The sequence below is a fragment of the Heliconius melpomene genome, chromosome 3, assembly GCF_056956725.1.
Source record: "Heliconius melpomene rosina isolate 202511_hmr_F chromosome 3, ASM5695672v1, whole genome shotgun sequence".
NCBI classification, from domain to species: Eukaryota; Metazoa; Arthropoda; class Insecta; order Lepidoptera; family Nymphalidae; genus Heliconius; species Heliconius melpomene.
In genome coordinates, this window is record NC_140391.1 from 8484646 (window position 1) to 8511809 (window position 27164).

The window sequence follows — 27164 nt, forward strand, 5'->3', positions numbered from 1 at the left end:
GTGAACTATGTTATTATTAATTTCTGTCTCCATGACTACGTCCTAGTGACGTCTATGCAAAATTTGAGGCATTTGTAGTAACGAAGTTTCATACAAACTTTCGACCCCAAAAACAACCCCTTAGAAGTCGAATATTGCAAATTCCCGTCTTAGCGAGCACTTACGTCCTATAAATAACTCCTATGCAAAATTTGAGATTCCTAGCACATGTAGTTTCTGAGATTTCGTGATGAGTGAGTGAGGTAAGTAGGGCGCTACTTGGCCGTCGTGGTGCAGAGGCACAACAAAGTGAAGAGCGGAGTGTCTTAACACAAGGTTAGTAGGCTAGAGCGTGAAGCTGGAAAACACACGCTTATGCCTCCGTGCCACGACTGACCTCATAACTTTCTTCCGAAATTGTTAAGCTAGATAATTATTTATTACATAATAAACATACCTACAAACAATTATTTAGATACACTTAACTAACCACAAGTAATTACAATTAAATTACAATATTATAATATACGAATTTGTGGTCGAATAAAATCCATTAGCAAAATTTGGCTCATGTAAAATATGTATTTCGTTACAACTACAAACATTATTGGGAAAATATTTTAATCTTCTTAATGAATCATAAATACTAGGTGACCACTATTTATAGCAAACTCCATAAATATATTATTGTAGCTTCATGCTGTACCCCGCATGTAGCAGGGTACGCTGAGGGAACCTAATATTAGGGCATGAATTAGGGGAAACAATTGAAGGAACCGATATTTGGTTAGATTTCTAAAAATTCTCTTTTTTTTAGTAGCCTAGGCAGAGGGAGCCTACTTTCGAGACACTCCTCTCCCAATTTTCCACCGAATTCTAGAGGTATTGCGTTGGAAGTAAAACTCAAAGCCACCCTTTGCCTCGACACCAGAGTGAAGAAATAGAAAATATTAAATATTTCATTGCCTCGAGTGAGAATCGAACCCATAACCGTCACGTTTTCAAAAAGACACTGTGGACCTGCACGATGGCCTTATTAATATAGTTTTATTATTGTATTAAATTTCCATTTATTTCTCTATATTTATCAAATAAAGTAATTAATTATTTATATTAATATCACCTGTCATTTAGCATTGTCAATGCTAAGCAGAGAGCTTAGTCCGCTCTGAGCGCCACGTGTCACTCAGCTAAGCCAGTTAGCTTCTGTGGAATATTACACATCCAACAATTATATTTGTAGTATCAATTTATGTTTTGGTAATTTTAGCTTTGAATTGTTTATTCTATAGTACTTTTGCATTTGATTGTTTAGATTTTGGTATTCAATAGTCATTAGCCTTATTCTTAGGAGTCCTTAGCAGTCGGGAAAAAAAATGTTAATAGTAATTTAGAGAGATTATGAAACACAATAAGAAAATAATTTCCGTCGAATCGAACCGACAACCGTCGCCCTTACAGCCAGACGTTGTGCCTCGGAGCTCCACGTTGACCTCATAATGATTGATGATGAAACTAGTAACTATTTTTATACAGTTTACTTTTTATATTACTATCATACATTTGTGTGCTAAAGTGGCCTATTTTATTAGTAACAAAAAAGAAATACAGTTGAATTGATAACCTACTTCTTTTTGAAGTCGGTTAAAAACTAAAACTATTGCGATATACACCACAATGCTTATTTTAAAAGATAACGAGAGCCGAAGGTTGCTTATTCAAAAGATCTTATATGTCGTTCATTGCACAAACCTTTTGTTCGCGTCCTCATCACCTCTACTACAATTTACTATACGATATTCGCTAACGTATTCTAAAATTTTAAAATGTGAATTAAACAATTATAATAATATTTGTCGGCATTATAAAATTTACTTAATTAAAAGTTTCCTTAGATTACTTAGATTTGTAAAGTTTCCATTCGAAAATTAACATTAATCACGTACTGAGAATAAATACGAACCATTTTACGTTCTAGTAGCTGTCAAAAGTATATATTAATAATAAACTGAGGTCAGTCCATGTGACTGTAATCGTAACAGTGTGGGTTCGATTTCCTCTCGAATAAATGAAATATTTTCGATTTTTATTTCCTCGTTTAGGTACCGTGTCAAAGCGCATCATTGGGTTCTACCATTAAAGACGTAATTCATACAAAATTCAGCGTATAGTGGGGAACAGAGTGTCTTTAACATTAGGTTCCCTTTACCTACTCTGCTATATGCGAGATACAGCTTAAAGTTGAGAAAAAAATGGTACAGTTTCCATTCAAACAAAATTACTAAACAGTAAGTTAGAAAAAATTAGAACCATTTATTAATAACTGTCAAAAGCAATTATAATTTTGAACCAACAGGTCAGTTTCTAGAATTGTAGAAATACATATATAAATAATAAACTATGAATTAATATTATGTCAAATAGCATTAGTAACGTTATTCTATACAGTAAACTATTAACACTACAAACTATAGTCAAACAGTCTTTCGCACGTGGTATGCGTATTTTATAAGTAGTTTATTATTCACATGGTACAGCGTGTTGATTGGGTAATAGAATACACTTGAACTCTACAGTGTGAATAACATTTATATGTATGTAGAGGCTGTAATTTACAAGTATATGTGATTCGACTTTATATGAGAAACTTACTAAATAACTCTAAAAGCAACTTACAATATTTTTTAACCGACTTCTGTATGAAAAGGAGGTTATCAATTCGACTGTATGTTTTTTTTTTAATATATCATAATTGTGTCTTGTGATGCCATTTACCTACCTAGACAATTATAATCATATTCTATACTTTAAAAAAAATACTCTTTGCCCCGAATATAGCAGATTAAGCCAGGGGAAATCTAAGTTTCAAGACATTCTATTCTTTCTAATTGAATTCGAGACATTACGTGTCGAATGGCGGTGCTCTATGCTGCGCTATGTTTTATCAAAGCGAGATTTTGCAAAATAATTCATTCGAATCGAACGAGAATCGAATCTATGACCGTATTTACGAGGCTCTTACTGATTGTAAACACGTTACGGCGCTACAATTACCACTTATTTAAAATATATGTTATAAAAAAATATTATTAGCCTTAACCTTTACTTTTCAATCCTTTCAACGGGCGAAACCCTAACTTATTTGACTGTTTATAAAATGTTAAATATATTTTGTGCATCGTTTTATGTAAGGAAAAAATCTAACATTTTTGTTACTTAAATTCTAAATTCTTAATTTTTAGACATTTTTTTTTTCAATTTAAATTTACAAGCAATTCTATAAGATTAAGTACATAGCTATGTATAAGTCCCAATTACCAAAATTTGTAACATAAATTTTATTTAATACGTGCAATCTGTATGTTAACATTAAATTAATATCAAAAATATTACTTTAATATTTTATTACGATAAAGCATAAAAGTATGAAAACATAAATGTTAATCTTACATCTCGAGAACTTAATGCTGTCAACGCCATTACAGTGAAATGTCACTACAAATGGAGACATTGTGACGACTATCTCATACGAGTATGTCCCCACGCATTACAACAAGACTGCGATAAGATCTATCGTGAGAAAAAAAAGCAAATTAACAACGCAACTTTCATCGACGAGGAAATATAATTATAGCAGTAGAAAATATAGAGTAAACGTTACGTTAATAGTAACGTTATAGCAGTATTATTTTACCCGTAGTGATGGCATGTATGGTTTAGGCATATGCTAATAGCTTATTTGAAATTTGTTTTAATTTTTTCTTTTACTTTTATAATTTCTTTTTTTATTTGATTATTATTTACATGAATATGTTATCTAAGCGATGTAATTTTATTTTATACGTTCTAGCAATTCATAAAATAAAACTTGGTAATTGATATTTTATTAAACAAAACAAGATTATATTTATCATATTATTAATCAATATATAAACAAAAATAAATAAAATAAGACATTTCTTCGATTATGTACGTAATCCACAAATAAGATTTTCTTTTTCAGCTTCACGCTTTATCACGCAAATGTAGCGGAGTAGGCAGAGGGAGCCGGAGTGTTAATATACTCTTCACCCCACTCTCCAACAAATTAATGACAACGACACCATCGCCATTAAATTATGTTTTCCATATTAAAACTAAATTCTATTACAAAGGTTCAGCATTTACAAGAACTTCCATCCATTATGAAACTGACTTTGAAGTATTAGAGGAACTCCGCTCGAGACGAGAGTAACTCACGGCACAAAAGGTTGTTCCGATACAGATCGAATACGTATGTACAATCGAACACGTCCGCCCGTGATAAATGGATAGGTCATAGAACTGATTGATTGGCTTTATATAGGTACCTATGGTGCTATATATTATAGTGTTACTGAAATTGGGTATAATAAAATTATTATAAGAGACCGTAATGTCTGATTATAAAGTTGAAAGAGCGGAGAGTTGAGAGCGAAGTGTCTTAACACTAGCGTCCTTCTACCTATCGTGATATATAAATGTGTCACACAGAGTGAAGCTAAAAAAGTGAATGTAGAAGTAAATTCGTTTTATATATTTTTTTATATAAAACATAAAGATTATTTAAAAACGAAACACCTGAACCTAATAAATAAACTTTCACAAGTTGTTTTAAACTGTTACGAAAATAATATTATTTAACTATTAAAATAATAAACTTTTCACTATGTATTTTTACTGTTTTCTATGAAATACAAGTATTTCAGCCATAATGAACTAAAAAATGAAAACAAATTATTCTTTGCAGTAATTTTCTGCACATAAATTATTATAAGAAATTCTGAACTCTTTAAGGAACAGAATTTAAATTTTTCTAAAACCACTTTCATCCGTGCCACTTACATATTTTAGCTTGACTCTATATCTCGCACATAACAAGTTAGACCGAGGGAACCTGAACCTGGGAACCTAAACTAAAAGTCAGACTCTCCATTCCCATTAAGACAAAAGAGCCGCCTTAAAAAAGCGAGGGCATGAAAACATTACATACCTAATAGTTCCCTGAGTAAGAATCGAACCCACTACCTATTACGTTTACAATCTCACACTTGCGCTACCCCTGGCCTCTAATATACATAGATATTGATTTTAAACAGTATACATGTGTTGTTTAACTAAGCGTAGCTTGCGTGTTGAAAATTCTTCAGTAAGTTTCAATCATGATTGAAGGTCTATGGATGGAAGGATGGTACCGGAACCGGATGTACTGAGCTGCATAGTTGAATGCAGGAAGTAATTACGTAGTATTATCGAAACGTATTTTATTCATATATGGATGAATCTTGGTCATTAGCCCAATAGTTTTGAACGCAGGATATTGTGGTTAGACGTGAGCGCACCAATTTCTAATATCTAAGGCGTGTTACTTTGCTATCTGTACTATCGAATATGTATTTGTATTTATATATAAAAGTTACATTTTTTAAATTGTTTTTATTAGGTTCACCTCTTGATGCGATAGGAACGGAAGAATTCTTCTGTCAAACGAATATTAATTTTTACAAATAAGAAATAGATTATAAAACTTTTCAGTCTTTTTATGCCGTTTTCCGCAGGGTAGGCAAGTGAGTCCAGACTCTCCATTTTCCACTTTTAGTATGAATACGAGACATTGTGTCTTCGTCATACCGTAGCGTGGAATAATAGAATAATAATTCATATTCCGAGGTGAGATCGAACCCACAATCATCATGTCTATCAGAAATTTGTGAGTTATTTAATCAAATTATGTGTATACCGTACACCGCAAGAAAGCAGAGAGAACCTAGTGTTAAGACACTCCATTCCCCATTAAAAATTTTACACCATCTCAAATATAACAAGTGTTTCATAGCCGATCTCGCTAGAAATCGTTCACAATTAACAACAACAGCTGTTGCAAATAGTTAGTCGTACGTAGTCATGCTCTCATAATCTGGAAAACATGATTATCGGTGTATCCAGAGCTGACCGCGAGGAATTTGGCACGCTTGTAGCCAATTAATTCAAGTTTTAATGCTACTTTAACTTTTATACAGCACTTTTTGTAACTGTTTTGATTTTTTTTATGTGAAAGATAAAAGAAGCAAAAGCCGTTGTATCAGCTGAATTGCATAGTAATAGTAGATGTTATGTAATTGTTAAATTGTTGAAATATTTGCGTTGAATTATCTAAACAAGATCTAAAATGTTATAATCAACGCGACAGCTTAAGGGTTCGATTTCCACTCCAGGAAATTAAATATTTAATATTTTCATTTTCCTCGCTCTGGTAACAAGGCAAAGCGCGGCGTTGAGTCCCGCCATTCAACACGCAATGGCTCAAGAATTCGGCTGAAAGTGGGGACGGAGTGTTTTAGCACTAGGCTCTCAGGTTGTCGCTGCCTCAGCTATGTTCAGGATACAGCGTGAGCCTTAAAAAAATAACCAGCACGGTCGGTGAATGATAATATTTAAAATATTTTCGTTTTCCCAATCTAGAGTAAAATTCTGTCTTAACATCTAATATCTATTTCTCAAGTCTTTTCTTCATACTCTGAGATATTCTAATTGTATAAAGATAAATATTACCGTTTACTTTTGGCTTCCATTTTTGTTTATTGCCAAATGCATTGCAGACGCTATTTTTCTAGTTTAACCACCATTTATTTATATATTTTTTAAATATGGAAGGAAATTAGAAAAAACTAGTTATAAAAGGAACCCCTTCCACTAAAACATTAATATGTTAAATCTATTTGCTCAGAGCCGGCACAAACCAAAACCAATATGTCGGAATGACGTCGGTTTAGAAATCTCTATACAAATAATGAAAACGCAAACATTTCACTGAATGTTAAGTATATATTAATTAAACTATTTCTGAACAAAATTAACATAACATAATAAAGAAACGGCCGCATAAGTAATAAAATTATTAAACAGAGAAAAGTTGATGTTAAATATTTAATTAGAAACTTGATGGTTTCTTATGATGAATGAAATGTAAGATCTTTTTGTATTTACATTATATTGTTATTTTTTTATCACCTAAGACATTTATAGAATGACAGACAGACGTATAAGTATTATTTGATGTTGGGTAAAACTTTGTGTAATATATTTATATTTTGTGCAAGTGTGACATATGGTTACTATACTCGGACTTAGTGACTGTAACGTGACGGTTGTGGGTTCGATCCCCACTCGAGCAAGTGAAATATTTATTTACGTTTATATTTCCATTTCTTCGCTCTGGTGTCAAGGCAAAGCGCGGCGTTGAGTTCTGCCACTCAACACGCAATGCCTCCAGAATTCGGCATAAAGTGGGGAACGGAGTGTCTTAACGCTAGGTTTTCTCTGCCTATCCTGCTGTGTGCGGGATACAGCGTGAAGCTGATTTTTTTTTTTTACAGATAAAAGATAAAGTTAACTGAATTCTAGCGATACCTATATATACATAGTATATGGAAACTGATAAAACATATACGTGAATCTAAATAAAGATTATATAATTTCTATAATAATATATATTTTTTTAGCTTACTTCCTTTTTCTTAATTCCTCTCTGGCATTACGTACGATGAATATATATATAAAGATAACATACATCTTTTATCCTACATTTTCTTTATTATTACATAGGCAGGTAATCTTAAAGCGTACGAATAAAGAAAAACAAACTCTTAGAACGTGTTTTCGCTTAACGCGTATAGTAATATTATCTTACATATAGATGTCTCGTATGTTATTACATACTTACCCGTCTTACTGTGAAATCCTATATATTTATACTTTTACTCACTTTCTCGTCAACAATCGTGTGACAATATATTTAATATAACATTGTTTCTAAAGAGGCCTTTGTATAGTGATAATATTAGAATAGGAGTTATAAACAAACAGCAAAACTATCCGTTTTATATGAGATAGAATAAGTAAGTTTTATAATTCTATAGACTTGCATCTCCTATAGAAGTGAATTACAAAGTTTTTCTAAATATGGGAGAAGAGAATAAAAATTATATTGAAATTGACATTGGTGATCGACCTCTTCTATATTTAGGTACCAAAACACATATTTAAATTTAACCTTTATAACTTTTATTTTATTTATCTTTTAGTTTCACGCTGTATCCCGCACACAGTATGGTAGGCAGAGGGAACCTAATGTTAAGACACTCCGTTCGTTCTCCGTCGTTCCCCACATTCCACCTAATTCTGGAAGCATTACGTGTTGAGTGGAGTTCATATTAATCAATAAAATAATAGTAGACTCTTAAGTAAACGATTATATTATGATTACAATTTACCAGCCCATAAATGAGAAAAACAAATTTATTATATAAAACTCTATTTCTACAAGAAAATTCTTTAAGTCCATCAAATATTTATGTAATAAATTATGTAAGTTAGCGTGAAATATCATTTCGATTGAGAACATGGATTTGTCAAGCTATGGTTTCCTATACAATGTAATGTACAATACTTTCTATCTTTTTATATGATTACTTGTATTCTGCGATTATGGTACAAAAATAATTGTTTTTTTACAAAATGCGATAATAAATCTTTTATATTCTTGGCTTTACTCTAATAGGATATACATATAATATGTACCTAAAGACCTAAGACCTGTGTGTGTGACCTAAAGAGGCTGTCGGGGTGCGGGTGTGTCCGAAGAGGGCGGGAATTGTGGAAATCGGCAATCGGAAAATGGCAATCGATGGCTGTCGATGATGATGATGTACATATATCATATTAGAATAAAGACCTGTATAGACATTCCATCTTGAATAATTATATTTATTCGTGAAAACCACATTAAAATGAGTAGCGCTGTTTCAAAGGTTTACTTATGTGCACTGTAAATATTACTTGTAATGTTAATAAAGAAAAAGCCCAATAGTCTTCATCACACTAGAGAATATAAAACAATATATAAAATTTAACTTATGCCTATAACTATTAATATTTTTGCAACTTATTTTTTAAAAATTAATGTTTTTTAAATAACTTGAGCACTGCTACTTTCAAATTCTTATACGTTTTCAAAAATATTTTTCTATACTTAGTGCCAAAAATGATAAAAATAACTTGTATATAACGTTATCTACATATGGTTTCCTTAAAATTGGATTAATTGAAATTTATACACCTATGAAAATTTTATTTTATCTATACAGTTTTTGCAAATCTATTTTGTAATTAGTAAATCATAATTCTATATTTCAATTTTAAATTAAATTGATAAATTCAAATAACTGTAGATTAGATTTTTTTCAAACTTCAATAACACTAAATAAAAAAAATACTTCGCAATATTTAAATTAATCGTTATATAAAGTAACGGAACCTTGGATGTGTCGAATTAAGGATTTTTTATGCACTAATAATTAAAATAAGAATAATTTTGCACTGCTAATTTTAAACTGGTTGGCATATGAACTGGCAAATGAACTGGCAAATTATATAATGGCTGTCATATGCCATTCTAGATTTTTCCATTTTATTCCAGTAGTGAACCAGTAAAAGGTACAGAAGCTTATAAATATCATGTTACAAAAATGTCAAATATATTAAATTAGCAATCGAACTCGACCACTTAAGATGTCCTTTGAGGCATAAAGGACGTCCTCTACACCCCCTCTTATACTTAAACGAAACGTTTCTTATATCAGTCCAATCAATTAAATGATAATATACCTATACTACTTCTGCCATGGTTCTATGATCTTTTACAATAAAAATAAATATTTATAATGTGGAAGAGTGTAATTATTATGTTTCTAACACGCTTTTATTATTTATATAAAAATCAGCTTCACGCTATATGCCGAATACAGTACAGTATTCCCCACTTTTCCCTGAATTCTTCGAAGCATTGCGTGTTAAATGGCGGAACTCTACGCCGGCTACTCTTTGGCCTTGGTGCCAAAATATTAATCCTATATATCTTATAAAACAAAGTCGCTTTTCGTGTCTGTCTGAACTTTCTAACTCTTCTTCTTCTAAACCACCCAACGGATTTTTATGCGGTTTTCACCATTAGGTCGAGTATTTTGCAGGGAAGGTTTATATATAGTTTATTATTTGTACATTCTTATGTAAATTAACATAAATACGATAAATGTGTCTAAAGTCCTACGCATTGAGACACGTTCGCGCATGCGCTGCTTTAATGGTAAGTACTACATGAAAATAATGTACTGGAGTATTGTTCCTCTTAATAAGATCTACAAAAAAGTCCGCGACAGCATATTTTTATCTTTTAAGGATAACGTGTAGTGATCATATTTCTGTCTAAAAATAGTAATTTCAATATATTTTTTAATGGGGGGGGATATTTTTCCATAATGGTATTAATCTTTATCCTTTAAAATACTTTATTAATTTTCTACGTTAAACGAAGATAAAATTTGCTTTTTACACTATTTCGAAATTGCGAATAGTTTTAGAGAAAAACGCATTTAATTGTTGACACATCACGCCGTTGACTCATCAGCTGTGCCGACTCAAGTTTTACTTATCCCTTACTCTCAGCATATAAATAAGTATATTAGTGCCGTTGGCCATTTAATGTATATCAAAACTGTCTTTTACTGTTTTTCATTTTAATAAGTACTTTAGAAGTTGTTATAATATCAAAACATCCTTGCTGCGAAACGCGCCCCGCGACGTTTTGCTTATACAATGCGCGTCATGAGCAGTCATCGCTGGTTCAGTAGTAGAATGCTAGCCTGCCACGCGGGTGGCCCGGGTTCCATTCCCGGCCAATGCATTCTATTTAATTTTCCTCACAGGCAGCCACGTAGTGCTTGCTTTTCATCAGGGACAGAATACCCTCTTCAGCATTAATCACAAGTTCGAAAAAAAAACTATTGCTTGCTGTGTAAAACAATTGAAAAATCCTTATTGAAACTACGAAAATGCGGGTTGCATTAGAGTTTAATTAATTTTCACATTATCTTAAGTGCTTTGCAAACATACATTATATGAATAATCCAGTAGTAAAAGCGGGCGAAGCCGCAAGGGGGTCGCTAGTAAATAATAATTCATTCTCCCGACTGGGAATCAAAAACTAAGTAAACATATATCTATATATAGGCATTTTTTTTTTTAAATTAAAATAATAATTATATAGATATTATATAAATCGGTCGTAACTCGGTAACTCGTGAAATATTCGTGTTTCCCTAACACTTAGTAGGCCACGTTCACCGCTGATGCAATTCGTAAATGGCATGATACAGTTTTATGTTTACTTCGCTTTGGTTAATGGTTTATATTTTGCATAATTTCGTAGTTTAGTCATTTAAAATGAGTTTTTGTTATTTTTTATAGGAATGTTATGAGAGTTTTTTTTTTGGGTTATAAAAACTAATTTAAGTTTCGTAATAAGTCACTTATAGCGCTTCCGTATATTCTTAGAAAATCGATTGAATATGTTTTTTTTTTCATAAGGGTATGTAACTGTATATTGTTTGCATTTTCATACAGGTATTTAAAATGCGAAACTTTATTTAAGCAGTATTTTGTTTATCTTTTACACACCCATTAATTTAGATAAAACAGGAAACAACAAATACATATATGTAGGACTCTAGGTATATCACTGTTTTTACAATTTCTCCCATTCTACAAACATTAGTTGATCTATTTTCATTAATTATATTAAAAGCATATATAAACGTGTCCCTGAATAAAAGTTGAAGTCATAATAAAGAATATCACATAAAGTCAATAATTTTTTAATTGTGTGTTCGATATTATCACAAGAACTCTAAAATTAACATATTTCTAGAACAAATTCAGTTATTTCTATATTTTTTTATGGAAACGATGCAATTCTTAACTCTTTATAGCCTTTGGTTCTAATTATAAATAAGTTATTTTTATCCACGCTACAAGAAAGGTAAGTACGAAAAAAAACTCATTTAATAATAACACGGCGTGGGACAAGTTTACCCTACTGTAAAAACTCCCATTAAATATAAATAGAATCTTTAAAAGGTATTCACGTCATGCAAGATGGACATTGTTCTTATAGGTAAGTATTAGTTAGTAAAAAAATAATAATAAATAATTTTGTACAATCATTCAAATTTAAGAACATATTTCGTTTCCTCGCGTGGTGATCAAACCCACAACCACCGCGTTACAGGCACACCCTAGTGCCCCTGCAGCAGGCAGTCGTGGCCTAGGGTCTTAGTTTAAAAGTATTAATTGTGAAATATTTAATTAATGAGGCCAGTCATGGCACGTGCGACTGTAGACGCGACAGGTTGTGTGTTCGATTCCCATTCGAATAAATGAAATATTTAATATTTTCATTTACTCGCTCTCAAAATTATTATATTTAAATTATTTATTATTTAAAACATACCACATATGTGATAATTGTAAGATAAGAATTCACTTTTAAAACAATGTTTATCTCTCTCAAGTTAACTTCAATAAGAAATGTAAAGTATGCATGGCGTACACGTATGCATTAACAAAAGTAAGCGTACCATGTACACAGTATATATATAAATATTACATAGTTCAACTGTATATTCTAATATGAAACATCAAAATAAATAATATCACAATTTCAATTATAAAGTAATTGGAAAAATATACATAATAATAACAGACGTCTTCTCTAAAAAAATGCTATAGTAAAGTCTTAAGGAAAAAAATCCATAAAATTAAAAGCATCTACAAAACGAGATTACCTTAGGATTTCATATTTATTGATTTTCAGAAGTGCCGTTTAAAATGCAAAACGTTTTACCTCGCCTTTGATGCTCTTCTGAAAGCTTTTGATCCAAGCACTCAGCACTTAAACCACTTGGAATAAACTTGAGGGAATAATTCGTAACATTTCACATATCACCAACCATATTTTCACTGATCCTTTGGCACATTTAAATTTATAGAATAATATATTAATTTTAAGTCACTAGGTTTAAATATTTCGTTTTAAGCTTGTGGAATGTAAAGGTGCGCGCGCGCATCTATGCTTATGAAACCTGAGGGCAGAGACCTGTGGCAGTCTGTCGCTCGCGCCGGCCGCGACGTGAGTACCGTTGTTCTAGAGTGGGAGCGAGGTCGAATAGGCTTTGACATTTCATATTTTATTTCATTACTTTTTGATGTCATGATTCTATTATTACGATTAAGCTTATTGTCGTAAGGAGGGCATTTAGATTGCTGGTTTTTTTTCCTTACAATTCGATATTATTTGTATTCTGTGATTTTTTATATGTAGTCCAAAGTAATAAAATTAAAACATAACTGTGATTAGTATCAAAAATAAAATGAGTAATCTTGATATGAGTATTTGCATTAACAACAAAAATTAATAACAAAAGTATTATCAGTTAAAAATATTGTATTGTGATTTGAGAGTTTAGTCAATGCAAGCTGACCGACCTATTAAAGAAAGGAATTTCATAAAATCTTTAATGAATCACCGCTAATGACTTTTATGTACTGCATTCTTGTATTCGTAACCAAAATGGCAAAATGTTTTAAAGTTAGAATAATAAAGATTTTTTCTATTAAGTGTTTTTACTGATTTTGTGGCTAAGTTTCTATTTAGAGCAAAATTTTATATATTTAAATATTATATTAAGTTTTTTTATTATATTGAAAACTTTTTTTATTCTATTGAGAATTTTTTTATTATATTGAAAACTACACCTTTATTAACACAACAAATAATAGTTATTTTCAAACGGAAAGAAGTATTTACATGATAACTGCGCGTGCGCAGCCATGTCCGAGCCTATTTACATGTAAAAGATTTCAACGCGTACAATTGTCGATTGAATACATTACGAGTACCATCTTCATATACATTCATTTGCATTTGTGTCCTTTCTGTCTGTACTTCTTTATATATTGAAATCTTTAAAAAATTGCCTTTATAGTATTTTATGCTATATAAACAGTCATATCTTTTTTTAATGTAAGTGTATAAATACATTTTTTCAGTAAATCATGGGGCTATAGATCTAGGTATATGGCGTTCCTGAGATAAATGCTCTTAACAGACAGAGAGACGGACAACAAAGTAATCTTATAAGGGTTCCTTTTTTCTTTAAAAGGTACTGAACCCTAAAAATGAACTGATAATTATAATAACGACTCTAATTGTTAAAATCCGATCTAGCTCAATTAATTTGTTGTCATTTATAAGGGAATTCACATAAATAAATAAACTAACTCTAAATGTACAAAATACAGTTACACACTGCTTATCCAATGTATGGGTGTGCGTGATGGATGTATGTATGGTATGTATATAATTGCTATTTTAACCAAAAAAATAGAATTCAACTCAACCGATACTTTTATACTGGTGAACTGGATAATGATGGCCTGCAACATTTTTTTTTTGTAAAATAATTATACCTCTCACTTCAATACTCTTTCAAACTCATTTCAAAAGAAAGAGACGACACCATTGAAACTATTCAAGCAAATACCTTTGACTAGTTAATAGTCCAAAGAGACGAGTCGTGAGAAAATAGTTGCCTGCAGGTCGTTAGTACCAAAGCGTATTAATTATTATTTGCTAATTTTAACTTCAATTATTTATTATGGAAACAAAAAACAACATATTACAAACATTACTGCCACTACAACTACTGTAAACGTGATAGGTTGCAGATTCGATTCCAACTCGATGGAATTAAATATTTATTTTTTTAATTTCCTCATTCTGGTAACGAAAAGAAGCGCGGCTTTAAATTCCGCCACGTAAACCTCAATGCTTCCATAAGACGTTGGAAAGCCAAGTACGGAAGTATATTAATGGGAACGGAGTGGCTTAACACTAGATCCCCAGGTTCCCCATGCCTAAGATGCTATGTGGGATACAACGTCAATCTAAAAAAAGTTACCTATAATTCACTACCTATTATAATTGATGAATATAAAATTCAAGTAACATTTATGTGTAACTCAAATATTTTTTAATTATATTTTTATTTCAAAATCCATCTAAAAGATTTACTGGTTAAAAGAACTGGCTTTTAAAGAAACCGTCATCATATGACAGAGGCTTGACTTGTTTACTTCGAAAGCAGTATAACTGGGCAAATTTCCTTTAAAAGTTATTTTTTTATTAGAAAGTGAAAGAAATAACCAGTCGGTCGTAATCCAACATGTGCCCTAAAATTTGATTCATACATAGTATAAGACACCGGCTAAATAAATATTTTAAAATAATATCGAAAATAAGTAATAATATTATTTATTACAAATAAAAAAGAAATACTTGTACATATATATTAGAAAATATTAACTATAACATACCTAAACATTGATCTGAATGTCGTAGAGTACATACATAATTATGAGTCTTAATACAGCGAATACGTGTGTTAATTAAGCTAAGTGACTAGAATGAGATAGAACAACGCATTGATGAGATAGTAATAAAAGTACAATTATAATACTCTTTTTATCCTAAGGAAACCCTTTTACGAGTAGGTACACCACTCGAGTGGGGCTCGAGTGCAGATGAGGGCCGTCCACACTACCTACTAAAACCTCACGGTGTTCCTCCTCGACCTGATCACATGCCGGGGCTGCAGGGCCCAAGAATTCTTTCATAATCCTGGCGCCGAGATTATAATAATAGCTAGTAAAATTGACAAAAAAAGTAGCTCATTAAAATTATTTAAGACGTTTCTAAAACTGCAAAACTAATAAGTGACTTTATGTCAAAGTAATTTAGGCTTTAGTAATATGGCAATTGATACGAATCCCTAACAGACAGAACTTAGGCTAATTAATTAATCAGCATATGTATGAAGAAATTAAATTATCAAAGTTAACGTCTACTTTATCATAATATAAGCTTCCAGTAGTATAATAATATTATAATAATCACAAATTTGTTCCGAAGTATTTTAAGGCATATAAAGATTTGGTTGAATACTAATTTAGTTAGACTAGAACTTTTTTTTCGAAATTGGATGGCCAATCTGGGCAGTATAATGAGTTACGGTATACAACATGGCAAGTAAAAAATTCTCTATGGTATAATTTTTTGATAAATCAAGTTTATTGATGATCTGTGGAAATATCCACTGTCATTATATCACTTCATACTTCATGTTCATAGTTGTCAATGTCAAAAATGGATAACAAAACATGAAAATGAAACAATAATAATTGATCGTATTATAATTGTATTCATTATAAATTTTAATGTTAATAAATAAAATTTTCAAAATTACCTATTTCCTTTGTGTCACATAGAAATTTGTTAAAATAATAAAGTTGTCCTATATTTTTTAAGCAGTAACTCCACGGTTTTAACTGATAAGAAATTTTAGTTGTTGGCGTTATTAATTATTGTTTAGTGAAATATAATATATAAATCTAATCACCTTTCAACATGTCGGCCCTATTAACTGCAGATTGGTTCCAACTCGATTCTTATTATCGGTATGTAATTATTTCATTTTCATAACTTTTAGTTGTTACTAAAATGTTTAAATTATTTTTTAGAATAGATTTTGTGCTATAAACTGTTATAAACTGTTTTTATATTTCAGTAAATTTGATCTGTATAGTATGGTGTGGTCCATGGATGAAGGTTTAGGCAACATGATAGTAACCGGAGCTCCTTATGGTGGGCCAGTAGCGGTTGTTAGGGATAGGAAACAATTTGTAAGAGTAATGGCAACATCTAAACCAGTGATTACAATATACAACTGTGCGGGCAATGTTATATCTAAAATATTGGTGAGGTTTTCCAATGTATATATGGTATTTTAACATGGTATATTAGTATTAATATTCATGACATATATTAGTTTATACATAATTATATAAGTTACTTTTTGAAGTGAAATCTTATTAAATTGCACATTATCACTGTTTTTTATATTCCACATATAGCTGGGTAGGCTGAGCACTACATTCCCCTTTTTTTTTCCAATTTCATAAAGACTCCATGTTGAGTAATGTAACACAATGGGTTTAATCTTGTTACCAAATTAAGGAAATGTAAGTAGTTTCCCCTGAGTAAAAATTATACCAACAACCTTCTGCTAACTGGCAGATAGTGTGGTGCTGCCCCACAATAGCTACCACACAATAGATACCTCAACCTTTATATAAGTAAAGTACTAATACAATGAATATTCTAAAATTACAGTGGAACAGTGGTGTGCTTATTCATATGGGATGGTCTGATGGGGAACAATTATTGTGTGTCCAGGAAAGTGGTGATGTCCTCATATATGATATGTTCGGAGCTTATCAAAAAACTTTTAGTATGGGCCAAGAAGCAAGAGATACGAAGGTATAGGAAAAACTTTTAAGCCTCTTTTTTTACTCTATTGCACTGAGAAAGTGTTATTACAACATGAAAGTAAATCAAAATAATAAATAAATAATTGGTTAGTTCAAGCAGATGAAGCCACAAGTGGATTGTAGTGTTTAAGTATAAAACAAAACATGTATTGTATATCTATCTATGTAAATTATACAATTGACATAAAAAAAACTAACTGCCTAAAATCGCAATGCCTGCTCAGAGATGTGTATTATTTATATTTCCCTACTCTACTCAGACAAAGAGTCATTCATATTGCAGATTGAGTTCATCCACTTAATCTGCAATATCTCCTACTCAGAGGGATAATGCAAAACAGTGTACCATAACACTGGGTTCTCTTTTCCTATTCTCCTATATCTAGAATGAAGTGCTTACTTACATAATATGTACAGTTTGTAGCTGAAAAAAATATATTCATTATTTATTTGTCATAGGTGGTCAAAGCACAATTATTTTCAAATCCACATGGCATTGGTCTGGCTGTTATGACTTCTACAAATCGCATGTTTTTAGTAAGCAATGTTTCTGAGCCTAAACTGAGAACAGTGCCTGATGTTCCAAGTAGGTATAAAATAAAAATTTAATTTATAGGACTTAAATATTTGTTTTATTTTCCTTAATTATTTATTTTCAAATTAATATATGTATAGCTGAATATTCTGTGATAAATTCAAGAAGATATGGCGCCACTAAGTTTGATTTCTACTCAGGGGTATTATTTATTTTCATTTAATCACTGATAAAAATAAAAGGCATGGTTTTGTGTTCTGTCACTCAAACATAAATTATCTCCCTGTAAAAAAATGCAATTAAACAAATTTTCTTTAAAAAACTTAAAATAAATCTTCTTAAAAATCTTATTTTCAGGAGCGAATGAACCAATAAGCTGTTGGTGTGTTATAAGCTCTGGTTTAAGATCGTCAGCTGTCATAGGATTCCTAGTTTGCAGAGACAAAGAAGTCTATAGATGTCAACTTGGTGAATCTAGGCCGATATTATTGGTATGTGCATTATTTCTTTTCTAACCTGTGGCTGTCTACACAAGTTTTATCGCCACAAAAATAATAAGCCAGTCGTACTGCATGGGAAAGCATGTGACTGTAAACCCGCCAGCGCGGCGTTGAGTTCCATCACTTAACACACAATGCCCCAGAATTTAGCGGAAAGTGGAGATCGGGCTGTTTCCCTCTGCCTACTCCGCTGGATTTAGTGTGAAGCTATATTTTTTTACTTAATAACCCATAATTGGGTTTGTCCTTATCCATAAATGGATTTTAATGTCTATTGGTTTTTATAAAAAAATATATTTAAGATAGCAGCAATAAATCATGCTAACTACAGGTATATATTTATAATGAAAATTTTGGGTTTTAATCTTGGTTTGTTAAATGAAGTTAGTATATAAATATTTTAATCAAGTTGTTGCCAACGTCCATACCACGTTGAACACACCGGTTCTCGTCCGATCACCGAAGTTAAGCAACGTCGGGCGCGGTCAGTACTTGGATGGGTGACCGCCTGGGAACACCCCGTGCCGTTGGCTTTTTGCACTACTATATAAGACACATAATATATGTGTCTTTTATTTCTTATTAAATTTGTTATATTTTCTTTTTTAAAAACTAAGTTAGAAGTAAAAGTAAGTTTTAAATACTAATATCTGTTGAGGCCGCCATAGGGCAAAGGGAAAATTTCTGACTTAACTCGTCACTTTTACCTTCGATCTCCACTCAGAACAATAAATTATTTTCATTTCCCCACTCGACAAAGCTCTTTATGTGACATAACTTAAGTCTCTTAGTAAGGAGACTTTTCCTATTACGTAACTAGTCAACCTAATCTTATTAACCGACTGCGCGACGCAAAGGAGGGTAATGTTCTGCTAAACTACGGTCGAAAAAATATAAAATTAAGTATTATTATTTTTTTATATTTAGAGACTGTTGTGGCGCAGGGCCACAAGGCTAACTTTAACGCGACGATTGTGGGTTCGATCGCCACTATAGAGAATGAGAATTATTTCTTAATATTTTCATTTTTTCGCTCTCGCACCAAGACAAAAGCCCGGCGTTGGCTCAAAAAAATTGACGGAAAGTGGGTAACGGAGTTTAACACCACTAGGTTCTCTCTGCCCACCCTGCCACGCAGCGCCATGCTGCTGATTAGCTGATTTATAATTTTTACAGCGTCCAGAAATAACCAATCCGTACACACAAGTTCTCACAGTAGTGCCATCACAAAATGGCCGCCATGTTGCTTTATTCACTGATTCGGGAATACTGTGGATCGGGTCGTCTGATCTTAAGAATAAATACTGTGAGATCGACACTGGATATATTAAACAGCCTAAGGAGTTAGTTTGGTAAGTTATTGGTTGTAAAATTTGATTTTATTATATGGAAATGATTTTTGTTTAATAATATAAACAGTTTATTTTGAATTGGAATTCATCGTAGCTGATATAAAGCAACTGAGATATTCGGGTTCTTCGTTTTGCGCCCAATTTTCCAGACATTGAGTATTGACTATCGAAACTTAACGCCGCGTTTCGTCTAGCAAAACGGAGAAATTAAAATCTTTGATTATAAATCATTTCCGAGAGTGGGGATCTAACTCACAATCATCGGGACTGCAGTCAAATGCGCCCCGAAGGCCCCAACGGCCTACGCCTTATATTGTTAAAAATAATCACCCATCTTTTATACTTTAATATACCTACCTAATATTAAATTATAAAATGTAGGAAACAGAAGTGTCTTAATAGATGGTTTACAGAGTATTTTAACACTAGGTTCTTAAGTTTCCTGTCCCCACTTTGCAATGCAAATTATAACATTGTAAAACTATTGCTATAAAGAGTATTCATAAATTATTACTCCAAATAAGAGTACCGTTTCATAAGCTTTTAATCATAAAAAAATTGAATACATTCCTATATTTTTTAGGTGCGGTTCCCAAGCAATAATAGGTCATTGGGACGACACAATGTGCATCTACGGCTTCAATAGTACCACGATAGCTTATCCCTACGACGGCCCTTTCCATATTATACCAGAAATGGACTGCGTTAGAATTATATCAGAAATGTCACACGAGTTATTGCAAAAAGTCCCCGTGGAGGTGGAAAAGATTTTTAGAATTAATAGTACTGCTCCTGGATCGTATTTAGTTGAAGCGTCTAAGCAATTTCAGGTTTGTTTTTTTTTTTAAATTATAGTTTACACTTCTTTTTTTAGCTTTACGCTTTATAGAGTACAGCAGGGGCAAAGGCGGAACCTAGACCGTAGGAACACTGGGTTTCCCGCTTTTTGAGTGTCAGCACTAGGTTGCCTCTGCCTACCCTGTTATATGCGGAATACGACGTGAAGCTGAAAAAAATTGTGAACTTTTCTTTATTAAATGCAGTTAATATATAAATATTTTAATCAAGTCATTGCCAACGTCCATACCACATTGAACACACCGGTTCTCGTCCGATCACCGAAGTCAAGCAACGTCGGGCGCGGTTAGTACTTGGATGAGTGACCGCCTGGGAACACCGCGTGCTGTTGGCTTTTATTTTTGCATATCTTGTTTATGTTTCTTTTTCTAATCAAATTTGTTAAATTTTTTTAACCGTCTTCCAAATAGAAGGGCGTTGTATTTGACAGCTATATATCTTTATTACAGAAACGTAGTCACAGAGCAGATGAATACATACGCCTAGTAAAACCAGATTTACCGAATGCAGTACAAAATTGTATAGATGCTGCCGCCTTCGAATTCAACACCGACATTCAAAAAATGCTAATACGCGCAGCTCAATTTGGAAAAGGATTTATTATGGATCCTATATTGACTGACCATTATGTGAAGACCTGTCGATGGCTACGAGTGTTGAATGCTGTGCGAGACCCTAGAGTCGCTATACCTTTGACGTTTTTGCAGTATCCTTTTTAAATTTTCTTATATATTTTTTCTATAGTATGTTTCAGTATAGACACCAGTCTCTCACATTAGCTTTTGACTGTTTTCCACTAGTTTCTTTGTTAAATGTTTGTTCATAAAAGATATTATTTGTGAGGAAAAAAACAAAGATTTATTTATTTATAATAACGTAAGAAATAAATTAATATACTTACGAAGTAGCTCTAAGATACACAAAAAATTAAAAAGTTTCTGGTTTAAATTTATTGGTTTGTTGATTGATGCAAGTTGAAATTGTAATTATAAAAAGAAATATTAATATTGCAATATTTGTATATAATGCACAGTAAACAAATATTTATAGTTTATCATTGACGAATAATACCTAAATTATTGGAAAAAATAATAAAATTTTTCTTTGTTCGAAGTTTTAAAAAAAATCGATTTTTTCTATAAATAATTAAACGTTTAACAAATAATGGAATACCATGATTATTTAATTAGAATTTCTATTTTAAACGAATATTATTCCTAAACACAATTCAAGAGTACAAAATCTAGGAGAAAGGATATTGTTAGACAGATTAATATGGCGTCGCCTGCACTGCCTCGCGGGTCACATTGCTTCATATTTACAACTTAAAGATGGACAGACACGAGTTTTATCGCATTGGGCGTGTTATAAGGTACATTTACATTCACATTTTAATATTGAAAATTGATTGCATGCGATAGTTGTGAATTTGATTGCTACTTAGAAAAAAAAACATAAAAAATATTTTTAGTATTATAAGAAAAAAATATTGTAACTAAATTGCAAAACACCAAATTTTAGGTGAAAATTAGGAAATGTTGTACAAAATGTACTAGTTCGTTTCTTACAAAATGATAAAAGATATTTTTCTACAAAACAACATTTAATAAACGAAATTACAGTTGTGGCGCGGTGGCAGAAACGTGCGCCTATAAACGCGATAGTTGTGGATTCCATCTCACTCGAGGAAAATTAATATTTATTATTTTCATTTTCTTGAAATTGAGCTCCGCCACTCAACACGCAGTGCCTCAAGAATTCGACGAAAAATGGAGAATGGAGTGTCTTAACGTTAGGTTCCCTGCGTGTGAAACTATTAAAAAAACTTTTAAATCTTATTACAGGTAACACAACCACATCTGGACAATGAGAGTGCAGCTCGAGAAATAGGTGAAAAACTTAAAAATATTCCAGGCATTTCTTATTCAACGATAGCTATGAAGGCCGCCGAGAAAGGCAGAAAGACGTTGGCTATTAAAGTAAGAATATTTTTATATGTTTATATCATATAAAAGAACATTTTGTATATAATATCATCGTCGGATGAAGTTTTAATTTGCTATTTATTCATACCCGTGCCCAAGCATATTTATCACAAATCTTCACCAGACAAATCTGGATAAATTGGCAGGAGATGTTGCTTCATACTTTCGTCAAGTAACGGTGAAAGGATTTGTACATACTTACATCTTCTGTGCATGCTGACCTTTGCTTTTTTTTAGCACTGACTTCTTTAACGACAACTTATGTCGTCGATATAATGCAAATAATTAAGATAGCTTCGCAACTATTAATTATTTCGGGCTTTCCTTTGGTCAATATATTTGTTGGGTATTATATGTATTTATATTACTTTAGAAATATAAAATCGCATATCATAAAAAAAAGTATATCAGCAAAAAAGCCAACGGCACGCGGTGTTCCCAGGCGGTCACCCATCCAAGTACTGACCGCGCCCGACGTTGCTTAACTTCGGTGATCGGACGAGAACCGGTGTGTTCAACGTGGTATGGACGTTGGCGACAGTACAAATTAATATGTGCTAGGTATTATAATAATTTTAAATTGATTATAAAATAGAATCTAATTGTTATCCTAAAACTAAGTTCTTTGACAATGAACCAACCGAAAATTGTCTAAATACCTTTCAGAACGCAATTTTAAACATTTATATAACTAAATAATAACGAAAACAAAATATACTGGAGTATAATATTTTTAATAAATAAAATTAACTAAAGATTGAATACCATGAGTTTAAATGTCTTGTGGTGCAGTGAGACTGTGTTTGAATGTAAACGGCACGGGATGGTTGAGGGTCGGTTCACACTCGGGGATTCTTAAGATTCAAGATTTTTATATAATAATATTATTCAAGATTATGTTCAAATTATTTTCATCACCGCCCTGGCGGCGCTGATTTTGCCCACCCAACATGCAGTATTTATTATGTTAATCAAAACAATCAAGTTTGCCTTGGTCGTCAATTTATATATACCCTACTGTGAGCAGGATACAACGTGCAGTTGTTTTAATTTAATTTTTAATTGTAGTAAATTTAAAATAATTATAAAAACTATGATAGTACATATTAATTAAGTAATATGTCTATACTGTCGCCAACGTCCATACCACGTTGAACACACCGGTTCTCGTCCGATCACCGAAGTTAAGCAACGTCGGGCGCCGTCAGTACTTGGATGGGTGACCGCCTGGGAACACCGCGTGCCGTTGGCTTTTTTGCTTATATATACATTGGTTTCTATAATTAAAAAATGTACATTAATCTATATATATAAAATCGAAAGGTCACTCACTCATCACGAAATCTCAGAGACTACATGTGCTAGGAATCTTAAATTTTGCATAGGAGTTACTTATAGGACGTAGGTGCTCGCTAAGACGGGAATTTACAATATTCGACTTCTAAGGGGTTGTTTTTGGGGTTGAAAGTTTGTATGAAACTTCGTTACTAATGACATTTGTCTTTGTCATTCGTTACTTAATGCTAGGAGTCTCAAATTTTGCATAGACGTCACTAGGACGTAGCCATGGAGACAGAAATTAATAATAACATAGTGCACGCAAGTGAAACTGCGAGAGGGTCGCTAGTATTATATATATATATATATTCTTTTATTATCACATTAGATCCCAAATTATGTATACCTACTTAACTTCGTTAAGACGATTTATTTTTTAAAAGAATCATGAAATTTGGCAATAATATGTAGATTAGATGGTAATACAATATTGTGGTACCGTGGAACTGTTGTGATGGATGATGCCTGATGGAACCTTAGACTGCCCAGTAGCAAATCGAGTTTGCTCATTACATTCATCTTTTTAATATGTTCTGTTGAAAAGCATACTTTTTTAAGCTTTTCAACTATTGATTTATTTTTAAGACAATCAAAACAATAACTTAAATAATTTTACGATTACAGATTTTAGAATATGAAACTCACAGTAAATTACAAGTTCCGTTGTTATTAACTCTTGGTGAAGGACAAACGGCTCTGTTGAAGGCAACCGCGAGTGGAGATACAGACCTCGTTTACACTGTGTTGTTGCATTTAAAGGAAAAAATGGGGAAACACGAGTTTGAGGTAATATAATTTTAGTATAACTAATATATAATATAAATAAGAAAAATACATTTTCGTTAAAAACAACTTAAAATTTTATATAAAAATAATTTTCTTTTATTGATTGTCGGGTCTTCGCAGCAGAACTGCCTTGCTAGTCCGTAGTAACTGCCTGTAGGACTGACACAATTGATATATCTTAACAACTTGACGATTCAAAATTGCTTGTAATGCGTAATTAAAGAATATTTTGATTATATACTTAAAACACAAATATTCTGTATATAACCTAATATAAAATTCCAGCTAACAATAAGAAGTTTCCCACTAGCACATTCCCTCTACATAAAGTACTGTGCGTCTCACAATCGTGAAGCGTTACGTAAAGTGTACGTACAAGAAGACGAGTTTACGGGACAGGCGGCTACTCATATAAGGGATGCCATCGACCAAACCAACCCAGGGAGTGTGGAGGCATCGCTTATATCTGCCAGAGAGTGCTATAAAAAAGGGAAAAATGATTTGGGTAAGTACATTGAGTGGAAAAAAATATAATAAATCAGTTTCAAGCTGTATCCCGTATACAACACGGTAGGTAGAGGAAACCTAGTGTTAAGACACTCCATTCCGAACTTTCCGCAGAAATTTCCGAGGCATTGCTTGTTGAGTGGCGGAATTCATTCAGTTTCATCAGTTAGTCACACTCTTGTGCCCCTGGGCCAGGACGACCTCGAAAAATTAATATATGAAATAATTAAATCGGGTAAAATATACTACAGGACAAAATGTGAGGTTGGGCGTCGTCAAATTAAAGTCAGTTCAGAAATAAGAGACTTATTTTAAATAATGTGAGGCATATTCATCATAAAAACTATATTTGACATTTTACGCCGCATATTATAAGAAATTATTGAAATTATTTTTTAATTCTTGAAATCTGAATTGAGGTTCATACCTTCATTATTATCTAGGTGTATCAATATGCGAGGAAGCCCGCAAGCTTTGCAAGCAACAGTCGAGCTTGCAAGAGACATACGGGGAAAGTTTCGTAGGTCTCTCTCTACACGACACCGTGAAGAAGCTTCTGGAACAAGGTGAAATTAAACTAGCGGACAAACTACGATCTGAATACAAAATGCCTGATAGAAGGTAAATATTTTTGACATTTTGTTTTGACCCCGGAAAAGCTTTAAACGTTTATTTAAAATCTGCATAAGCGTCAGTCAACAGTTGTTACACTGTGCCTACTAATATATCTTAATAGATATTTCTTACTCTGATTATCACTTTTCTTTAGATACTGGTGGCTCCGGATACTAACTCTAGCTGAGAAAGACGACTGGGATGAACTAGAGCGTTTCTCTAAATCTAAGAAGTCCCCTGTCGGTTACGAGCCATTTGTAGACGCTTGTCTGAAATATGGCAAAAATGATGAGGCATTGAAATATTTACCGAAATGCAGGGAAGATATTAAAGTTAAATATTATGTGAAAGCTGAGTAAGTATTGTTTCCTATTGTTATAGAAGGAAGAGATATTTCTGAACAAAATTCTTATAATTATGGATATTTCCTTTATTGTTACATTCTTGGTTTGTAGAGTCGCAATAGCCTGGGTTTTTTATTTAAACGTTTATGACGTTTACTAATAAAATAATCCCATATTACAAAAAAAACAATAAACAAAAAATATATAATTGTTACAAAAAACATTTTATAATATATACAATTATTTTAAAGTACTTTCAAGAAGTAATTTTATATTAATTTAATACCTAAATTTTTTTAGAAAAAAAATGTTATAATATTACAGATTCTACGAGGAAGCAGCTCAAGTAGCGTTCGAACAGAAGGACGAGAGCGCATTATTTTTCGTTCAAAACAAATGTCCGACGCGTGATTCCAACAAACACGCTAAAATAATGGCCCTTTTAGAACAATTGTCAAATAAAAAATAAATATTATAAGAATATAATGTCTATTTATTAAAAGTAAGTAACTAGTTTGTTAAATCATAACCTAATATATTATATGGTAATCATAATTGTTATCTGTATATTAAGTAAAAATATTTAATCGAATTAAATTTGTATAATTTGGGAGTATTTTCCCAAACTTTAACAACTTACTATGTAGTTGCCCTGCATATATCTAAAATATACGCATTTTTATTGATATGTAAAAGAATTATTTATAAAATTATGATTAATAATAATAAAAGATATGAATGTCGCTACATATAACACTGAAATCAACACATTTGTTAAGCACGCCTTTTTTACATCAAGAACAGTAATTTTTTTCTTATATTGCAGCTGACATAGGAAAAAAATGAAACTCATAATGAAACTTATTTTTAATAGTTAATTATTGTAAGAAACGTAAAATAAATGTTTGATGTAGGATACTCAAACTAAACCTATATGTTACAGCTTGTGATATTAAAGTATATGCAAAAAAAAGAAATATTTTGTTTCATTATACCTTATTGCATTTTAATCTATCGAAAAATAATGTAGCTTGAGATATAAAATTTAAAACGAAGTTAGTATA

General features: G+C 31.9%; 2 protein-coding genes and 4 non-coding genes across 7 annotated transcripts in view; 4 read left to right on the top strand and 2 right to left on the bottom strand.

The window, feature by feature from the left end:
• Window positions 1–13028, bottom strand: part of LOC146540055 (uncharacterized) — a 51064-nt gene extending 38036 nt beyond the window's left edge. The window contains exon 1 of the mRNA XM_085207570.1: window positions 12737–13028. The gene's annotated coding sequence lies outside the window, so the exon portion shown is untranslated. The remainder of the gene's footprint in view (window positions 1–12736) is intronic.
• A 3059-nt stretch (window positions 13029–16087) lies between these two features.
• Vps16A (vacuolar protein sorting 16) lies at window positions 16088–27077 on the top strand. 2 transcript variants are annotated; one of them, XM_085207752.1, is made up of 16 exons: window positions 16088–16407; window positions 16518–16707; window positions 17123–17269; window positions 17740–17866; window positions 18173–18306; window positions 19492–19667; window positions 20251–20497; window positions 20975–21231; window positions 21759–21897; window positions 22370–22504; window positions 24473–24634; window positions 24920–25139; window positions 25585–25762; window positions 25911–26111; window positions 26425–26602; window positions 26927–27077. In XM_085207752.1, exons 1-15 carry the CDS (start codon window positions 16358–16360, stop codon window positions 26567–26569), a joined length of 2508 nt encoding a protein of 835 aa, XP_085063878.1. In that variant the 5' UTR covers window positions 16088–16357; the 3' UTR covers window positions 26570–26602; window positions 26927–27077. The 2 variants fall into 2 exon arrangements, with proteins under 2 accessions (XP_085063878.1, XP_085063877.1); XM_085207751.1 differs by having other exon boundaries at window positions 26425–27077.
• On the top strand, window positions 18730–18848 carry LOC146540057 (5S ribosomal RNA). Its single transcript, XR_014879502.1, has one exon. It is a non-coding gene; the product is annotated as a 5S ribosomal RNA (ribosomal RNA).
• LOC146540058 (5S ribosomal RNA) lies at window positions 20741–20859 on the top strand. Its single transcript, XR_014879493.1, has one exon. It is a non-coding gene; the product is annotated as a 5S ribosomal RNA (ribosomal RNA).
• On the bottom strand, window positions 22928–23046 carry LOC146540059 (5S ribosomal RNA). The gene has a single exon (XR_014879500.1). It is a non-coding gene; the product is annotated as a 5S ribosomal RNA (ribosomal RNA).
• LOC146540060 (5S ribosomal RNA) lies at window positions 23644–23762 on the top strand. The gene has a single exon (XR_014879492.1). It is a non-coding gene; the product is annotated as a 5S ribosomal RNA (ribosomal RNA).
• Window positions 27078–27164: the final 87 nt, after the last annotated feature.